Source organism: Brassica rapa, chromosome A05, assembly GCF_000309985.2.
Source record: "Brassica rapa cultivar Chiifu-401-42 chromosome A05, CAAS_Brap_v3.01, whole genome shotgun sequence".
NCBI classification, from domain to species: Eukaryota; Viridiplantae; Streptophyta; class Magnoliopsida; order Brassicales; family Brassicaceae; genus Brassica; species Brassica rapa.
The window spans coordinates 8,784,520-8,804,368 of NC_024799.2; the positions used below are offsets into that span (position 1 = coordinate 8,784,520).

Sequence of the window (19,849 nt, forward strand, 5' to 3'; positions counted from 1 at the left end):
AATTCCTTCGTAAATATGATAAAAATACGATACAACAATCGAATGAAATGGGTTAGAGTTACGTCAAAAATAATGTGATCTTTTCACTCAGTACATGAATTATGTTTTTCAATTGATTTCGGGAATTTTCTTTTCTTTTAAAGCTTTTATGATTTCTGTTTTTTTCTAATATGTTTCTAACTATTGGTTTGATATGAAAACTCTGTAAAGAAAAAGAATATTTGGCTAAACTAAAGATCCAACTTTGTGTGTAACGTTTTTTCACTTTAGTTTTCTTAATTAATAACTAATCACAATTATTTGTTGTTTTCGTATGCATAAACTTCAACCATGGGCAAGTTTGGCAATATACGAAACTATCAATTTTAAAAAACATTCTCATTCCAGCGTTTTAGTTGATGTGAATCTTAAGGATTTAGTAATTTATTTCTTTTAACAATAATATTATTCAGTACTTGCCTGGAAAAAACTTTAATTCACTAATACAAATGTTAGAAATACGAAAACAAAAAATGAGTTGATTAATACAAATTAATGTGTGAACATATATAATTATTTGCGATAAAATTAAGAAATTAGTGTATGAACAATACATTAATTGCTAAATAACTGTGAAGCTGATACGTAAGTATTTTAAAATTGAAATGTGAGGGGACACATGTCGATGTTTATATCAAAACATTTATTATAAATGCTTGTCTTTTTATAAGGGATGAATATTTTTGTGATAAAAATGTTTAAAGGTTATTCAAAAGTATTTTTCTATATATTTGACGAAATAATTTTACCAAAAAAGAGAAAAAAAAAAAGAAAAGAAAAGTAGGACAGACAGCAGGGAAGTTACGTTATTGCCCTTAATGTACTAAAAAAAAATAGCTGGAGAGCAGCCGTGGAGTTCCTAAAACCCTAGCCGAGCCAAGAGAGACACAGATACACACCCACCCTAATCGATCTCTCTCTCTCTCTTCCTGGAGCCGAGAGAAATGAGCGACGGTAACATGGACGTCGAAGATTCTCCAGAGGTTTCTTCCCTGGAGGCCTTAGTCGTCGATGGTTCTTCTTTCTCAAGAAACCTATCGAAACTCTCATCCTCTTCCCGTCTGATCCCGTCGAGTAAAGATTTTCACTTCTTCTACAACTTCGACGACTTCAAGCGACCCACCGACGATGTCTCTGCAACCTCGCACTCACTTCTCGAGACGATCGGTGCTTCCGAGCAGGTTCTGGGGAAATCGATTACGTTCCCCGGGGACATCGAAGAAGACGACGCCGATGATTGGCTCTGCAACGTCAACGATGAGTTTCTCGAGAGGTTCGATGTTTCGATTGATGAGTTTCAGAGGCTGCGGAAGAAGGAGGAAGAAATAGGTCGGACTCTGTTGCCTCCTGCGTCTGATTTTGAGGAGGATGGGTTTCAGATGGTTTACGGTAAGAAGAAGAAACCTGTAGTTGGTGGATCTGGTAGGGATGGTGGATCAGTGATTGATGTTAAAGTGGCTGAGAGGAGCTTATCTGGTAAGGCAAAAGTTCCTTTCCATGTACCGACCATAAAGAAGCCTCAAGAAGAGTTTAACATTTTGGTGAACAACGCTAATCAACCCTTTGAGCATGTTTGGTTGGAGAGGAGCGAGGACAATCAGCGGGTTTTGCATCCACTGGTTACTCTCTTTTTTTTTTTTCTCTTGAGGACGTTTCTTGTTTTGTTTCGTAATTGACTTAAGCACCACCACTTTCACTTCATGAATGAGATTATTCCTTTTAATCTAGTGAAGCAATCGTTAAAGTTGAAAGAGTTATACTAGATGTATAGGCTGTGGCATTTTTTTCCCTTTTTTTAATGTTTGTTATATGTACTACGCAGGAGAAACTTTCAGTGATCGACTTCGTTGGCAATAGTGTAAGCGAGATGGAACCTGTTAAGCCCCTCCCTTTGGAAGAGACTCCATTCAAGCTCGTTCAAGATGTGAAAGATCTGAAAGATTTAGTTTCTAAATTGCGTACTGTTGAAGAGTTTGCGGTAATTTCTTTTCTTCTTGTTTATTAGCGCCTTGTTTAACTATAATGTCTGTTAAGAGTTGGTAAGAAATTTGATAGTTATATCATTATTATGTAAAGACTAGTCTATTGTAAATAATAATACTGAACTACCAGCGTCATAGTTATTTCAGCATTTTGATTTGTAGAGCAAAACGTTTATCTTATTTCGTTACCCAAAACGACTCAGATTGTGGAGTTACCACCCTTCTCTTATAACTGTTCTTTTTGCTCTGTTTAGGTTGATCTGGAGCATAATCAGTACCGGTCTTTTCAAGGATTGACATGCTTAATGCAAATTTCCACCAGGACGGAGGATTATATAGTTGATACATTCAAGCTTCGTGTTCATATTGGTCCTTACCTAAGGGAGATTTTCAAAGACCCTAAGAAGAGAAAGGTTTTTGCCTGTGATACATTAATTTCTTTTCTAGAAGGTTTAAAATATTTTCCTGCACTATGAACTCTGTTCATTTAACTAGGTGATGCACGGAGCAGATCGAGATATTGTTTGGCTTCAAAGGGACTTCGGGATATATGTCTGCAATCTCTTTGACACAGGACAGGTTTGATTCTAGTTTGAGCAATGACTTCGTAATTTTCCTGTGATGTTTCCTATCACACTAAACATAGGAGGTCCATTTTCCATAATGTAAACCTTTTGCTATATTGAAGATGAATGCTGGCATCTGAATTGAGTATGCCGCTTCCTACTTTCTTTTCTCTTGGTCTGGAAATGGATAATTTGAACCTTTCTCCCTTTCAAAGTACATTGAACCAATCTATTTGGAAGATATGTTTTAGTTAATTATACCATCTAGGGGACAACTAGAAAGAATTTGCGCAACGCTGGATTTTTAATTCTTTTAATAACCTCCTGACTGTTAGTAGCTCATGGTATGTGTAATGTGTTCCAAGACACACACGTCAATAGGTTAAAAATGCTTTGGATTTCATATTGTGGTGATTAAGAAGCAAACAGATTTTAATCTAATTTATATAGCTTTTTTTCCCCTAAAAGTAGGGTGGTTTTGGCTTACATATTCGCTTTTTTTCAGGCTTCAAGGGTGCTAAATTTGGAGAGAAACAGCCTGGAGTTTCTTTTGCAGCATTTTTGTGGTGTTACAGCAAATAAAGAGTGCGTTCTAGTCCAATCTGTTTTCTTTTTCGTTTTCACCCTCATCTTGTCACTTGTATGTCAACTTGTTCATCGCTGCAGATACCAAAATGCAGACTGGAGAATTCGACCTCTTCCAAAGGAAATGACAAGGTTAATTCTTTTCTGTCCTGTGTCTTTTCACTACTGTTCTGGTATTAGTTTTTTATTAGCTCACCTTTTCTTGGAATTCCGTGCAGATATGCAAGAGAAGATACCCACTATCTTTTGTACATATATGACGTAATGAGACTAGAACTGCAAAGAGTGGCAAAGGCTGACCATCAAACAGACTCTCCCCTGCTTGAGGTAGTCGTCATTAAACTAGTCTGACAAGTCTAATATCCATCTGCATTTTGGTATTTACCCGATCAATATAGTATCTTTCTGTTAGATTCCCACACTGGCCAAGTAGGAAGTAGCTTAAAAACTTGATGTCATAGCATTGTTTGTGGAATATTATTTGCGGCCAAGTGCGTTGGGTTTATATGGGTGGGTTATGTTGACTTCTACGCTAGTTGGATTTTCAGTGATCTTAATGTATATTAGCTGCCTAACCTAAGTGATTCTAGTTTTGCAACATTCGTCTGGTTTTCTAACTCTCGGAGGGATTCATCGGTACATCATAATTGGTGGGTTCTATTGTAAGCTAGTTAATTTTCAGTTTTTTTATTTAATATTAGCTGGCTCGGCTAGGTGATTTCCTAGGTTTGCTACACTTTTATGCTTCTTAAAGAGTAAATTTGGGAGGCATTCATCATGCATTTAATTGTTCTCTGGCTGAATTGTCTTTAGTAGCACTGGCAAAAAATTTCGTCAACCACATGTTTTGGGAAATCATATTGTTTATCGGCATTCACATTTGTCTGGAATTGGTGATTTTAACATCTTTGCTTGTCTATATTTTGTTTCATTCAGTAGATGTATAGCCCAAGACGAATAGGCTCTATCTTCTTCAAAATTCTGACAATTTTGACTTACTGTTTCCTATAGGTCTATAAGCGCAGTTACGATTTGTGCACACAACTGTATGAGAAAGAGCTTTTGACTGAGAATTCATACCTTCACATATATGGGTTTGTTACTTTTCCTTCAAAGAATAATTATAATTTAGTTTCGATTGGCTCAGCAGACATGGTTTATGTGTTTATTGTTAAAGCCTATTAAGCATTTATTTATTTTCACTCGCCAAGATTATTTCATGAATAGACTCCTCTTAAGCCAAGTTACATGACCACCGATGTTGTTTCCGTTATTCTGGTATTTTGTCAGGCTTCAGGCAGCGGGCTTCAAGGCAGCTCAGCTTGCCATTGTTGCGGTAATATATGATGCATCCTTATTCTGCTTTTGCTAATACTATATGGAGCTCACTTTAAATTTTCTGTTTTCTAGGGACTTTGTGAATGGCGTGATTACGTTGCACGTGCGGAGGACGAGAGTACTGGTTATGTTTTGCCAAACAAACTTCTTCTTGAAATAGGTATATAGCCTAGGTTTTGATTTTTCATCTGCCAGAGTGGATTGTTCTGGTAGTTACTAACTTGGTCTAATGATTACTATCATAACAGCCAAGGAGATGCCTCTTAGTGTTGCCAAATTGCGTCGGTTGTTGAAGTCAAAGCATCCTTACATTGAGCGTAATGTTGATTCTGTTGTCAGCCTCATCAAGCATTCGATACAAAATTGTGCAGCATTTGAGTCTGCTGCTATATCTTTAAAAGATGCGTCTCCTGGAACTGTAAGATATCTGTTAATCTATTTTCAGGTCTCGTTCTGTTTATATAATGTAAGTGCAAGTTTTCAGTTGAGGTTTATAAGCTAATTGAAAGCCGATTAGGGTATTTAATATCCTCTGATACTCAAACCTCCAAAGAAACCAGAGCCTAGCGTTGAAAGAATTTAATTTCAAGGGCTAATTGTGATACCAAATTCCTAGTACTGAAACCTCACAGAATAGCTCCATATACTGCCTATTGCTGTATTCTCCATGCCTGCTTGAAGATATACTTCTCCTGTTGTAGGTAATGGAGAATATTGAACCTCTTAGTGAGAGGAAAGACATGTATACTCGTACAGGAGACGTAGCTTCTCCGAATCTGAAGGAAAATTCTTTGCAAGTTCAGAATAATACCTCGGGCCTCGTCACGGTTGCAGCAGATGCTAGTGAACGGAAGGATTTAGGGACAGGCTTGTTTGGTTCTGCTAAGGTGACAACTAGTTATTTCTTTGGTCGGTACTCTTTTGTAATCCATGCCGTAGTCACAAAAGCCTTTCTGTTATTTATTAGGTTCCTGCGGCTGTTCTGATCTCTAAGAAACCAAGCAGTGGTTTAGGAGCATTACTGGGAAGTTCAGCCTCGAAAAAGAAATTTCGAACCGATAAGAACGTAAGTTTGTTTAAATTAGAACTCTAGAGTTGGTTTTCAATGCAGAATGATTGATAAAAATGTTCTCAGGTGAATGAAGAGGCGAAGCTCGAACAGATACGATCATCTGTAAACCTGCAATTCCAATCTTTTACCGACAAAAGTTCTGAGTCAAAGTCGGCTACTGGACCATCACCAAAGGAGCCTGAAGAGGTGTCGACTACTATGCCAGCCTCTGTTTCCAAGCAACATGGTGTGACTGCGTTAAAAGATGATTCAGAAGAAGCCTCAGAAATTGTTAGTACTTCTGATAGAGTTTCAGATGCCGAAGTATCTTGTTTGGAGGCGGAGAATGTTATACTGTTAGACGATGATGGTGGGAAGGAAATTGATGCGGAAGATGAACCAATGTCCCTCTCGGAGTTGTCCACAAACTTTCAGAAATGCTTTAACTCCATGAGTAAGAGCAACAATAAGGCCCAGAAGCCCGAGTTCTTAAACATAGAACCGTTTGATTATGAAGCTGCAAGAAAAGAGGTGACATTTGGAGAAGGACAAAAGGGAAGACAAGGAGGAAAGAAAGAAGGTGGGTCAAAAGCAGGAGGTCAGAAGAAGGGGTCTGCTCCGGAACAGTCTGAGTTTGGGCAAGGAAAACGCCGTCAAGCCTTTCCAGCATCCGGGAATAGAAGTGCAACCTTCAAGAGTTAGACTCTCTAACTGAATATCTAATCAATGATCTGATCTCAGTATTGATAGGTTTTGTTTTGATTACAATTCATTTTGGCTGTGGTCAATGGTAACTTTGTTTTACTTATTTACATTGTCTACTACAGATTTTCTCATTTTTTATGGGACTTATGGATACAAACTCTTTGGTTTGAAACATCAAAATCTGATTCACTGTTCAAACCATCAACCACTTTAACTCGCGCTCTCGTGGAAATTGTAGTGAAGCGATTGTCCCCGTGTCATTTCCGTGAGGCGTGGTGCAGCTAACGGTTTCTACGTTTTCCTTGCAGCTTCTGTACATGACTTTAACTTTTTTTTTGGTTAGCTTTATTTATTTTTAATTCATAAATTCTTACCAATCATATTATAACTTTATTTTAAAAATTAAAGCTTACAATTTTTAAACAATTTAATGAGTCTAAAATAAAACTACAATATATGCAGCCTTTATTATGTTTCTTCTTCTTAAAGCAATTATTCAAGTATTTTAAAATTGGAATATTTTTTAAAATATATATATATATATATATATATATATATAGCTAAAACAATAAACATTACACTACAAACTAAGTCCTACAATAGAATTTTTACATCTACAGTTTAACCAGTTATCACTATTAGTCTGTAAAGCAAGACCATAATTTATTTTGATGCATTCACTTCACTATTCACTTGTGTCACTTAACCCTTCTTATAAGTTATATGAATGATTTACATAGAAATACACTTTTGTCAAGTTTTGTTATTCATGGTTCTATTTTTACCGTCTCAAAAATATTGATATATTTGCCCCTTAACTAAGATATAATGAAACAAGAAAGAAGTCAACATAGAAAAGACTAGGGCCCGCGTCTTGCGCGGACCTGTCCGCAAAGACCCACATTGAACATGACCGCGGCGGGGTGGGACTAGGCAGGGCGGTACAACCCAATTGCCAACACTATAGACGAGCTAAGACCTAAATCGATTTCAAACTAAAAGAAAAAAAAATCAAACTCTAAATTTCTATAAAAGTAGAATATTGAAATAGAAGAATTGAACCATAGAGCGGAAGAGAAAGTATATTTGATTAAAAAACGATTTCAAAGAGAAATGCTGTGAAAAATGTTATTTGGATAAATGAAGATATGGATATTGCACTCACTAGATAAACAAAAAAAACCATAGTTCATTAACTAACCAAAAATAGACTCTCTCTCATCTTTTTTTTTCTTCCTATCTCTCTCTATACAACTAATTTTTATTTTTTTGGTTATTTCAGAAATAAACCCATGAAGATATGTATTTCGCTAGGACTTAAAAAAATTCTAATTTTTTTGCTTCAACATATCTTGTTAAGACAATTTGCATATTTTTTTAATACATGAGCAACCAATGTTAAAACTAGACACTGATGCCATTGTATTTATCAAAATGCTTACAAGATCACGTGTTATATGAACTAATTCACCATAGCACTGTGTTTGACATTTCCATCATTCTCAAACATCCAAGTCCTATAGTTAGTTCCAATCTATTCTTCTAAAATATAAAGTCAATTTAGACTTTCTTTTGTTAGCATTCATAAATTTTGAAATCTTGTTATAAGTGAATCAAAATTAAATCAGTCTTAACTTATTAATATTTTCAATTAATATGAGATATATAAAAGAATAAAACTTACTATATAAGAGAATAGTCTAAATTAATAATTTAGAAAGTTAATTATTTTAAATAATTTAATATATTAAAATATAGCTAAGGGTTTTCAGACCAGTCATATTCCAAACGAGCTTAAGTCTAAAACATTTAAAGCCCAAATGAACTAAGTTCGAAAGGTTCAATTTTTTTTGGCTTATATAATTAAGCCCGAGTCCAGTAATATGGTTCAGCAAGATCGAGGTTCGGGGTTCAACCCCACCAAAGTTGTTTAGCTAGTAAGGCCAAATCAAACTCATGAATCGTACGGAATCCAGTTCCCACCCTCCTCTTTTTGTAAGCAAATCTTCTCTCATTTTTCAAGTGAATTTTTTTCTTTAGTGGATTTAAATTCTACCAAAATGTGAAATACTATTTGCAAGATTCTTACATATCTCCAAAGAGATGTCGGAAGGGTTAAAAAATAGTTTTGATTAATACTTCTTTCTCTCTTTTTGATTACTATCTACCGGTCCATTCGTTTACTCTGTTCAATAATTTTTCTTTTAGAAAAAAACAAACAATTTCATTTAAATCCGTTAATATCTTCTGGAATTCTTAAGTAGAACCCACTTCACCTTTATTTTTGATCCTAAGTGTATCTTTAATCTATTGTCATACATTTCCGGTGACTTTTATTAAAGAGTAGAGACATTGGTTTGATGCTTGCCAGGGGCGGGAGGGTGTTTGTTACTTTGATCAATACAACAAGAGTTAACTATATGTATCAATACTATTAAAAGGGAAGGAGTCTAAAAAAATCTACCTATGAAAGTTGTTTGGACTCTTTCATTTAATTCATTATTTTTTGGTCTTACCTTAAATTTAGACTAACAATATGTTACCATATATTTCTCTAACAATAATTTATTCAATTCTTTTATTTATTTAAATCTCACTCCTAAATCCTAATCATTACTATATTTACCATTTTGATTTTTAATCGTAAAAGCATTGAAACTAATGTTTTATAATTCACTTTTATTATATAATATATGATTTAAAGCAAGATAAATTACAAGACATATATGTGTACATTCTAACTTTCTCTTTCGTTTATAATAAAGTAATCATATCATATATAAACTTTCCCACTAAAATCTCATATCATATATTAAACTTTCAACCGTCTATAGTTTGATAATATTTTCATATATAAAAATAATTTTTCTGAATATTCATGTTACTTTCACAAAAATGAAGAAATTCATTGATTCTATTAAAGCTAACCCGACTTCACGATATCAGTATTGATTATTCAAGATTTTGAAAATTATTGTTTAGATATTATAATTTTATATACTTTTCACTTAAAACAAATCAATACTATTAAAAGGGAAAGAGTTTTAAAAAATCTAATATAAAAAAATTGTTGGAGTTATGTATAACTATTTATTATTTTTCTGATAATACATTAATCATTCTAAACATACAATATTTTAAATATTTTTAATAGCTCTTATATTATTTCTTATGATACCTTTACTCAGAAAAATATTTCATCAACCATGTTTTTGTACAATAACGTTAAAAATCTATATCAAAAGGTTGTTGGACCTGATATGGACGTAATAGGTCCACATCTGTTCGGGTATTTATGATCATAAAAGAATTCGAAATATCTAAAAAATCTGAAAAATATCCGAAACGCGAAAAGTATTTGAAACTCCAAACAAATACCAAAAAAATTCAAATACCTAAAAATTTAAAATCTTATTCAAAATCTTACACGATGAACTGAAAAATACTCAAAATTTTATCCAAATACGCAATTTTTTTTAATTTGAAAAATTTACCTGAAATCAAAACTCTAATCGTAAACCAAAAACTTAAAAACAATATCCATAATACTGGAAACATATTCGAAATTTCCAAATATACCTAATAAACACATATTTATGATCGGGTCTAGGTAGGATCCGGACTCAAACAAAGACCTGCGGATTCAAAAAACCCAATAGGTTATCTTCTCTGGACCTGAACCAAACCTATAATTTTGGGTCGGTTCGGTTTGTTTTTTTTATCTGGATATAATTCTCATATCAAAAAAAACTTACATAAAAGTGTACATATAAAATCTCAAATAAACTAATTTGTAGATTATATAGCTGTTAAAAATTATGTTTTTCGATATAATAAGACTTTGTATCTATACTATTATTTGCGAAGTAAATTTTTGCAATGAATCTCTCACGTTGAAAGTTAGAGTAGTTAATATCGTTTATATCCTTAATGAATAAAATGTATAAATAAATTAAAAAATAAAAACGAAATTTTAATTGATTTTGATTAGATAATTGATTATTATTAAGAATAGTAAGAATTATCCAAAATCTGAAAATATAATTTAAAAAAGAGATAACTTCTGTATATATTGTATTGTTATCTGAATAAATCTTTAAGTAAAAAATTAAAAACATAAATTCTATAACTAAATATTAATTAAATAAAATTATTAATTATATAATTAAAAATAGAATATTGAATTATCCATAATCTAAAAATATAATTAAAAAAGATAATTTCTATATATATATTGTATTGTTATCTGAAAAAGTATTTTAGCAAAACGTTAAAAACATAAATTATGTAATTAAATATCAATCAAACAATTTTTTTAATTATATAATTTAAAACTATTATTTGCAAAGTAAATAATACTTTTTACTCTTTAATATTATTAAATGTGTTAATTATTTTTAATACATAGTAGATAAAATTAAAAAACACACATTACGATATGGACGTTATATTATCATCAAAACAATTTTTACCATATGTACCTCATCCTCTGATAATTTATAAAGTAGCAACGAATCTATGAGTTCAGCAAATTTGCAATTACCTACTTCAGAATTTTAAGTATATAAACAGTCAACAGTAGTGTGTTGCATATTATATTTATTTTTAAACATACACCAAAATTTTTATGAAAGTAAATATCCATTCAGGTTCTCAACCACTTCAAATACCACCAACGCTAAAAAAATTTAATCAAGTGCACGAAAACTATAATATATTTAAAACTACAATAAATACATTAGTTAATGAAAAAATCTTTTTAAAAAATATTATGGATGCATACATAAATATTAAGAGAAATGTATAAAAGGAAATAAAAGTAACAATAACTTGAAGAATAAAATGTATAAGACTGAGAATATTTATGATTTGTGGTCTAAGATATATTCAACTTATTGTCACAAAAAACTTAATAAAAAATACATACTTTGTTTTAAGAACATTAAAAATCACGTTAAAATTTTTAATATTTTAAGAAAAATTATGAATCAATCCCTAATATTAATATAAAATTTTAGTAATTAAACCCCTCAACTAAAGATGAATCGTAAAAAAAACCCTCAACTAAAAATCCTGTGAAATAAACCATCAACTTTAGTTCCGTTAACATATGTTACCCTCCGTCTAAAAAACCGTGACGGAGGGTGACATATATTAACGGTTTATAAGTTGAGGGTTTATTTCACTGGATTTTTAGTTGAGGGTTTTTTTTACGATTCATCTTTAGTTGAGGGGTTTTATCACTAAAAGTCATTAAATGTTATTCAATTATTTATTATCATTTATACATTGTTTTAAGATTTATAAGCTTTTAAAACTAATTTATAAATTTTAATACATTAATATATTTGTATATTAATTTATACATCTTAAATTAATAATTTTTAACACTACTTACAACTTATTATAACTTTGAAATATTAAATTATTTGATATTTGACAATAGTGATATAAAAGAATTTGTGTGTTTATATCGTCATTGTCAAATATGAAATAATTTATAGTTTCTAAGTTATATTAAGTTTTAAGTAGTATCGAGATAATTCATCCATGAAGTCAATCTTTCTATTTAGAGTACGACGCATTTTTTCCTATTTTCATGATTTCTGTCATCCGGTTCATACTTCTCCCCCCTCCAAAATAATGCATGATTATTTTTATTCTCATTGATTTCTGAATAACTACATTATATTTTTATTTTCTTGATCAATAATATATTTGAAACATAAAGTAATACAATAAATCAAGAACAATATAGGAAAGTATGAGTCTGATGACAAAAATCATGAAAACAAGAAAAAGTATGTCATACTCCAAATAGAAAGATTGACTTCATGGATGAATTATTCTCAACACTATTTAAGACTTAATAACTAAGAAACTTTCAATTATTTGATATTTGAAAATGACGATATAAACACACAATTTTTTTTATATCACTATTGTCAAATATCAAATAATTTAATATTTTGAAGTTATAATAAGTTGTAAATCGTGTTGAAAATTATTAATTTAAGATGTATAAATTAATTTTATAATAGATTAATGTATTAAAATATAAATTAGGTTTAAAGGCTTACAAATCAATCTAAAACAATGTATAAATGGATAATAAGTAAGTTAAAAACTCTTTAATGACTTTTAGTGATAAAACCCCTCAACTATTTTTGAATCGTAAAAAAAACCCTCAACTAAGTTTTCAACATTATAAACCCTCAACTTATAAACCGTTAACATATGTCACCCTCCGTCACGGTTTTTTAGACGGAGGGTAACATATGTTAACGGAACTAAAGTTGAGGGTTTATTTCACAGGATTTTAAGTTGAGGGCTTTTTTTACGATTCATCTTTAGTTGAGGGGTTTAATTACTAAAAACCCTAATAAAAAATACATACTTTGTTTTAAGAACATTAAAAATCACGTTAAAATTTTTAATATTTTAAGAAAAATTATGAATCAATCCCTAATATTAATATAAAATTTTATCCGAAAAACTCCGCACTAAATGCATAAACAAAAAAACAAACAAACCCTAAACCCTATAATCCTAAACATTATTCTAAACCAAACAGTAAACCCAACCTAAACCAAACGCTAAACTTTTCCTACTACCTAAACCCTAAATCCTACCTAACCCTAAACCCTACCTAAACCTAGACCTTAACCTTATCTTACCCTAAACCCTACATAAACCTAATCCTCATCCCTAAACCCTTCATACTACCTAAACCTTAAACCTATCTAACTGTAAACCAACTTAACCCTAAACATAAACCCTACCTAACCTTAAACCCTATTTAACCCTAAACCCTACCTAACCCTAAACCCTTCCTAACCCTAAAACCTAACCCTAAACCCTACCTAACTCTAAACCCTACTAACCCTAAACACTACCTAACCCTAACCCTACTAACCCTACCTAACCTAAACCCTACCTAACCTAAAACCTTCATAACCCTAAACTCTTTCTAGCCCTAAACCCTACATAACCCTAAACCCTACTAACCCTAAACCCTTTCTAACCCTAAACCCTACCTAACCCTAAACCCTACCTAATTCTAAACCCTACCTAACCCTAAACCCTACCTACCCTAATCCTTCTCTAACCCTAAACCCTTTCTAACCCTAAACCATGCTAACCCTAAACCCTACTTAATTCTAAACTCTACCTAACCCTAACCCTACATAACCCTAAACCCTACTAACCCTAAACCCTACCTAACCTAAACCCTACCTAACCCTAAAACCTTTCTAACCCTAAACCCTTTCTAGCCCTAAACCCTACCTAACCCAAAACCCTACTAACCCTAAACCCTAGCTAATTCTAAATCCTACCTAACCCTAAACCTTACCTAACCCTAAACCCTACCTACCATAAACCCTTTCTAACCCTAAACCTTACCTAACCCTAAACCCCTTCTAACCCTAAACCCTGCCTAACCCTAAACCCTACCTAACCCTAAACCCTTTCTAGCCCTAAATCCTACAAACCCTAAACCCTTTCTAACCCAAAACCATGCTAACCCTAAACCCTACCTAATTCTAAACCAAACCTAACCCTAACCCTACATAACCTTAAACCCTAATAACCCTAAACCCTACTTAACCTAAAACCTACCGAACCTAAACCCTACCTAATCCTAAAATCTTCCTAACCCTAAACCCTTTCTAGCCCTAAACCCTACCTAACCCTAAACCCTACTAACCCAAAACCCTACATAACCCTAAACCCTACCTAACCCTAAATCCTACTAACCCTAACGTTACCTAATTCTAAATCCTACCTAGCCCTAAACCCTACCTAGCCCTAAACCCTTCCTAACCCTAAACCCTTTCTAACCCTAAACCCTTCCTAACCCTAAGTACCCTGCCTAACCCTAAATACCCTACCTAACCCTAAACCCTTTCTAACCCTAAACCCTACATAACCCTAAACCCTGCTAACCCTAAACCCTGCCTAAACCTAACCCTAAAACCTCACCTAAACCTAACCATAAATCTCATCTAACGCTAAAACTCTACCAACCCAAAACACTAAAAAATAATCTCAAAACTTAAAGCTAAAAAAAGCCTAAACACTAATTTGTTGTTGTGATATTCAAATAACATATTACATAGCGGATTTAAAATCTTACATCCATTATTTTAATTGCTAAAATATTTTGAAAATTGTATCTTATCAATAAAAAAGGTAAATTATATTTTAATATCGTTAAATTTTGTTAAAATAGAATGAAAAACTATTATCATAAATAAATAAAGAATTTTGATGAAATTTGAAAATCTTCGAATCAATAATAATTAATTAGTAATATTTCAAAAACCCTTAAACTATTATAGCAGTAGAATCTCAAAAAAAAAAATTAAAGTTCTCAAACATTTATTTGCCAATAACCATCCTTAAATCTTTGCTCATTCACAAAAAATAATATTCTTTACATAATTGGAAACAAGTTTTGTTTTTTGACTAGAGACCAAAGTTTAAATTATACCACTAAAATATTTTAATATTTAATTGTTCAGAAATAACAAGTTAACTAGATTTTGATCCGCGCTTTTAAAGCGCAGGTTTATTTATTTATTTTTTTCAATTGAAAAATATTTAGTAAATGTCATATTTTTATATATTTGTGTTTTATTTTATAAAAGACTTAAAGTTTTTATCTTTATTTATCGTATTTCATTTTAAACGACTATTTATGTTTAAAAATTAAACTTTATTTCTTTAATGAATTAAGTTGGTATAACTCTGATAAATTAATTTTATTATGTGGTTAATATTTTAATAAAAAATTATATACTTTTAATAAAGATTTATACTTTTTAATGAAAAAATTCAATTTTTTTTTATGAATTCTTAAATTATATTAAGAAAAGAAAAAAAATAATAATTAAGAATAGTTGAAAAAAAAATTATTTGAACTTGGACTCAATGGCCCAAATGAAAAAAAAAGTGAGAATTGAATCTGATTTCTTAATCAGCCCAAATGCCCCAAGAGAGATCTGATGTGGGCTGGATCCGAAAAAAATGACCCAATATAAATTTGTTATTAATATTATGTGATTGCTTTTAATGAAACATGCAATGTTATTAAAGAAAATGGCAGGTTAAGGTAAAAAGGACAATAGAATCCTACTTTAATAGTATAGATGTTCTTAAAACAATAACCATCCTTAAATCTTTGCTCATTCAAAAAAATAATATTCTTTACATAAATTGGAAACAAGTTTTGTTTTTTGACTAGAGACCCAAGTTTAAATTATACCACTAAAATACTTAAATATTTAATTGTTCAGAAATATATATATTTATATATTCGAGAGTAGACAATGCATAGATGATACTAAATTGATCGCAAGAATTCTTTTTGGAAAACACAATATAACTAGTATAGTATACAAAAAACTTTTCGAAAATTTATGAAAATGTTTAAGCCCGCATCGCGGGCAATACACCTAGTATTATAATATAATCCAACAACCCGCGCTTGAAGGGTCAAAATCTAGTATGTATATTATTACATTAACGTCCTATATTTATGTTACAGTAACTAACATACATTTATGTGAAATCCAGTGACGTCCGATTATTTATTCAATTATTTATTGAGACCTTGGAGAGTTGCATTCAAAGCAATGGAAATTCTGCGAGGATTACAAAAGCTGACATTTCCGATTCTCTCAAGTATCTCAACGTTCCTCCCTCCATGAGTTTCACCATCTTCTGTGTTATGTGTAGTCCCAATCCTTCCCTTGATGTATCTTTCCTCAAAGGCTGAAACATCTCTCTTACTAGATCGTCAGGCAGTCCCGGTGCCGGGTGTATTATCCTGAACTCTAGCTCTACTCTCTTCATTCTTTTCCCTATAGCTTCTATCCGTGACATTACCTTAAATGATACGCACAGTCCCTTTAATGCAGGAGTGAACCGTATGCTGCTTGAGAGTGTCTCTGAAAGGATTTGCTGAAGCCTTAAGGAATCTCCATACAGTCTCATTAACGAAACTTCTTGAGGATAATCGCAGATGATCTGCACTTTACGTTCTATGCTCAGCTCCATGACTTGTTTTACAACTGATTCCAGGGATTCCTCAAGGCTGAATTCGCTGCAACCCAGCTGCACATACCTGATTTAAAGACATCAACAAACAAACAAACAAAAAGCAACAGGATTAGAACAGAAAATTCAAAAAATAGTAACCAATCCAACCAGGAAAAAAACACAAGAATCCAGGTTATAGTAGTACCCATCCTCAATTCCCTCTATGTCTGAGTCGCTTATGACTTTGGCTAACTGCTCCCTGCATGACACGCTTGTACTCAAGAGCTGCTTTTGTTCTTCATTTAATCCAGATGAATGTAGAAAATCTTGAAGGAAGGATATTGCTTTTTCTGGATTCTCCACTTGTTGGCGGAGATATGCCATTTTGTTGACAGCGCAGGCCATTGCCTGCTCTGATATTCGCTGAACCTGTAGAGCGTATTGGAGTTCTGGACTAGGTACTTGCAGAAAGCATAAAACCCCTGTAACTTTTCCTTCCATGTCAGTTCTTTTGTTTGCAGAAAGCAAGGCCTCGATGAATCTACCATCACGATGGTAGAAGCCAAATAAAAGCTTCTCTATGTTATCCTGGCCAGAACTCACAGCATTTAAAGCTATTCTGAGTTTAGTTAACGTGTCATGGTCTTGAAGGCGACAGCATGAGTCATTTGAGGTGAAAACCTCTCCAAGAAGCATTTTATTCACAGCTTCTTCTCTCCTTATACCAGAGAGCTTCTGCATCGCGTCGTTCCACTCTGAGCATAACCCATTCTCAGTGGTCATAAAAATTGGTGGGATCAGTGTTGAAGGGCTCCACATGATTCTGGCGTAATCTCCTTGCACGCGGCTATACTTCTCAATAAGCGTCTTCTGGCCTGTAACATCTTGTCCAATGAAGCACACACCAAGAACATTATTCCTTGTATCTCTGCTACAGCAAGTGTTGACGACTAATTCAATAGGACTGCTTTTCCTTTTAGGACCAAATGCTCTGATCCTGATCTCGGCGCCACGTTCTTCGCTACCTATTATGTATTAGTATTATGAATGAAAATAGTCTGGAAAATATGAAAACTAAATATAAAAGGGAACCGGAAACAACACAAACGACATTTGCTTCCAAATACTGACCTTGGAGAGCCAATGCTAACATGTTCTTAACGGTTATTGCAGAATCATCTTCAACGATATCTGATACAGGTTTGCCTATCGCTTGTTCAACAGCCAACCCAGTCACCTCAGCCGCTTTTGAATTCCAACCGTTTATAACACCAGAGGCATCAGCCGCAAAGATCGGAACAGCAGCTGTGTCAATCAACCGCACCATTTCGTTCACAATAACACACATTTCATCCACCTTCTGGACTCTATTATCCACAAACGGCGGCACATTCACAACAGTGTCTGGATGCTCCTCTTGCAGTGAGCCTTTTATTATCAGCTGCAGAGAATTGATTGCATCCATTTCCATGTCATCCCAGGGCATACTTTTCCACCGGACTATTTCCATAAAAGCCTTGAACGAGGATCTAGGATGCATCCTTTTACCATCTCTGTCATCAGGATCATGTCTTGCACCACCCCACTTGATCTGTTTTGCAGTGCCAGACCGGAACCAGAAAAGGAAAACCTTTTGGGTTATATGTACGGCAGCCATTCCACAGATTGACTCCCCGAGGACGGAAGCATCCGGATAGCCAGACTCCATTAGACTTTCAGTGGTAACGCCACTGTTTCCTCCTCCTTGACTTTTGAGAACCCAATCGATTATATCTCTAATTTGTGTCTCTGTAGGAGCAACCCCTAAAGCCCAGAGCTTATCTCTGTAATAAAGAGCTGCTCCATCACATTTAACAAGATCCATTATATTTGGAGACTGAGTGACTATACCTATAGGTGCATTGCGAAAAAGCATGTCACATAGCACACTCTGAGTTTGCAGAATATGCTTCTCTTTCAACAGAAGAGCTGATTCCGCTTCCTTGTTGATGTGCACGCCAAACACCTGAGTCAAGAATTCACAGGCATATCTCAGAGGAAACGGGACGACCCTAGGACTTGCGTGATGACAAACCACTAAGCCCCATAAGGTTCTACCCGTCTGCAAATCTCTGTTCATCTCATCACTCTCACTACCATTGATCGTTACGGACATAACAAGAGATGCCACTGAGCCCATATTACTCATATACTGCGCGTGACAGCCATGAGGAGCTCTCAGAGTAGATCCAGCGAGAGTAATCGGCTGTGAGAGACTCTTGTCCTGGACTACTTTAACTGGAACAGCCGAACAATCACAAATCATCCTAACCTTGTTCCTCATAAAGAGAAATCTAGAGGCTTGTGGTATATCAGTAGCCGAGTAATGCAACCCAAGATAAGGTTCCAAGTCTGCCTTACAGCACTCAGCAATCACTTCCCCATGCCCATCTCCATGAAACTTATAAACCATCACCCTATCATACCCGGTTAACTCACTAACTTCCTTAACTAAAGCATCACAGAGCAACGACATATTCCCACTAGGCAAAGCCTGCAACCTCGAAATCGATTTAGCAGCGAGCTTGTATGACTTCAACGCACCAGCAGCAGTCACTGGGACCTCATCAAGACCCACTGGCTCCAAATCTATAACGAGACCTTGTTCAATCCGATGGAGAATGGCATAGAAAGGCTTACCCGAAGTCCTGCAGTGAAGCGTGATAGGATTCAGAATACTAATCTCACCAAAGTCAGCAGCTTTCTGCAACGCAGAAGAGCCTTGAGACTGAAACAGAGACTGCACATCAGTTCCGATACTCAGAGCCTCACGTTGCTCCATGCTAGGCACAGTGTGTGGAGACAAACCCAACATCTCTTGCGTGTTCTCGCTAAAGGCAATTACTTTGAGGGTCTTGTCGTCAACGACGATTAAGCAACCAAAGGGCTGAATCAACATCCCTCTCTGAATCTTGTGTAAGTAAGATGAGACGTCTGAAGAGGAAGGGATGTCGTAGGACGAGGAGGTGGGCATGTTCACGTGAATTGAAGCTGAGTAGTCGAATAAGCGCTCGGATTCCTCGAAACTCCCGTGGAGCTTTGCATCAGCGAGGACTTGTGAAGAAAGTCGAGAGTTGTTTCTGGATCGAGTTGAACAGCTTCCGGAATTGCTGCTACCTGATGACATTCTTAGACCTTTGTTTTCGTTTCCTGCGATTTATTTGAGAGTTTGCATCTTTTCTTTGGTTACTTTAGTGAGTGAATCCCAGAGAGGAGAGGAAATGGGTAGATTGATTCATTAAACGGCATGCGTTTTATTTCTGGATATAGTGAATTGCGTCGCGTGTAGAATAGAAAGAAGCATGGACCACCAAAACTGTTCTCGCCGCTGCGAGAGATATTTTGTTTTCGTTTAGACCTTGTACATTGGTTAAACATTTTTTTTTAACACTAATTTATTACGATACGAAAAAGATTATATAGACGATTCGACAACCGACAATACTACATGTCTTATAAAGACTTACGTTTAACTGCATCACATGAGCCGTATTATGAAG

General features: G+C 34.0%; 2 protein-coding genes across 5 annotated transcripts; one reads left to right on the forward strand and one right to left on the reverse strand.

Annotated features, from left to right (window-relative positions):
- The first annotated feature begins 595 nt into the window (after positions 1-595).
- LOC103868297 (protein RRP6-like 2) lies at positions 596-6,464 on the forward strand. Of its 3 annotated transcripts, none has more exons than XM_033292844.1 (14): positions 596-1,658; positions 1,862-2,017; positions 2,276-2,434; positions 2,517-2,600; positions 3,093-3,304; positions 3,391-3,499; positions 4,184-4,266; positions 4,463-4,508; positions 4,583-4,670; positions 4,759-4,928; positions 5,212-5,397; positions 5,478-5,576; positions 5,646-5,721; positions 5,761-6,464. In XM_033292844.1, exons 1-14 carry the CDS (start codon positions 984-986, stop codon positions 6,261-6,263), a joined length of 2,646 nt encoding a protein of 881 aa, XP_033148735.1. In that variant the 5' UTR covers positions 596-983; the 3' UTR covers positions 6,264-6,464. The 3 variants fall into 3 exon arrangements, with proteins under 3 accessions (XP_033148735.1, XP_033148734.1, XP_009144645.1); XM_009146397.3 differs by having other exon boundaries at positions 640-1,658; positions 3,093-3,172; positions 3,254-3,304; positions 5,646-6,464; XM_033292843.1 differs by having other exon boundaries at positions 604-1,658; positions 5,646-6,464.
- A 2,184-nt stretch (positions 6,465-8,648) lies between these two features.
- LOC103868296 (phytochrome C) lies at positions 8,649-19,715 on the reverse strand. 2 transcript variants are annotated; one of them, XR_004458599.1, is made up of 4 exons: positions 17,442-19,715; positions 16,516-17,335; positions 15,779-16,395; positions 8,649-8,688 (listed from the first exon to the last, which is right to left on the reverse strand). XR_004458599.1 is itself a non-coding variant. In XM_009146396.3 (3 exons), the coding sequence occupies exons 1-3, from the start codon at positions 19,474-19,476 to the stop codon at positions 15,897-15,899; spliced, it is 3,354 nt and encodes a 1,117-aa protein (XP_009144644.1). In that variant the 5' UTR covers positions 19,477-19,715; the 3' UTR covers positions 15,664-15,896. The 2 variants fall into 2 exon arrangements, 1 of the variants encoding a protein (XP_009144644.1); XM_009146396.3 differs by lacking the exon at positions 8,649-8,688 and having other exon boundaries at positions 15,664-16,395.
- Positions 19,716-19,849: the final 134 nt, after the last annotated feature.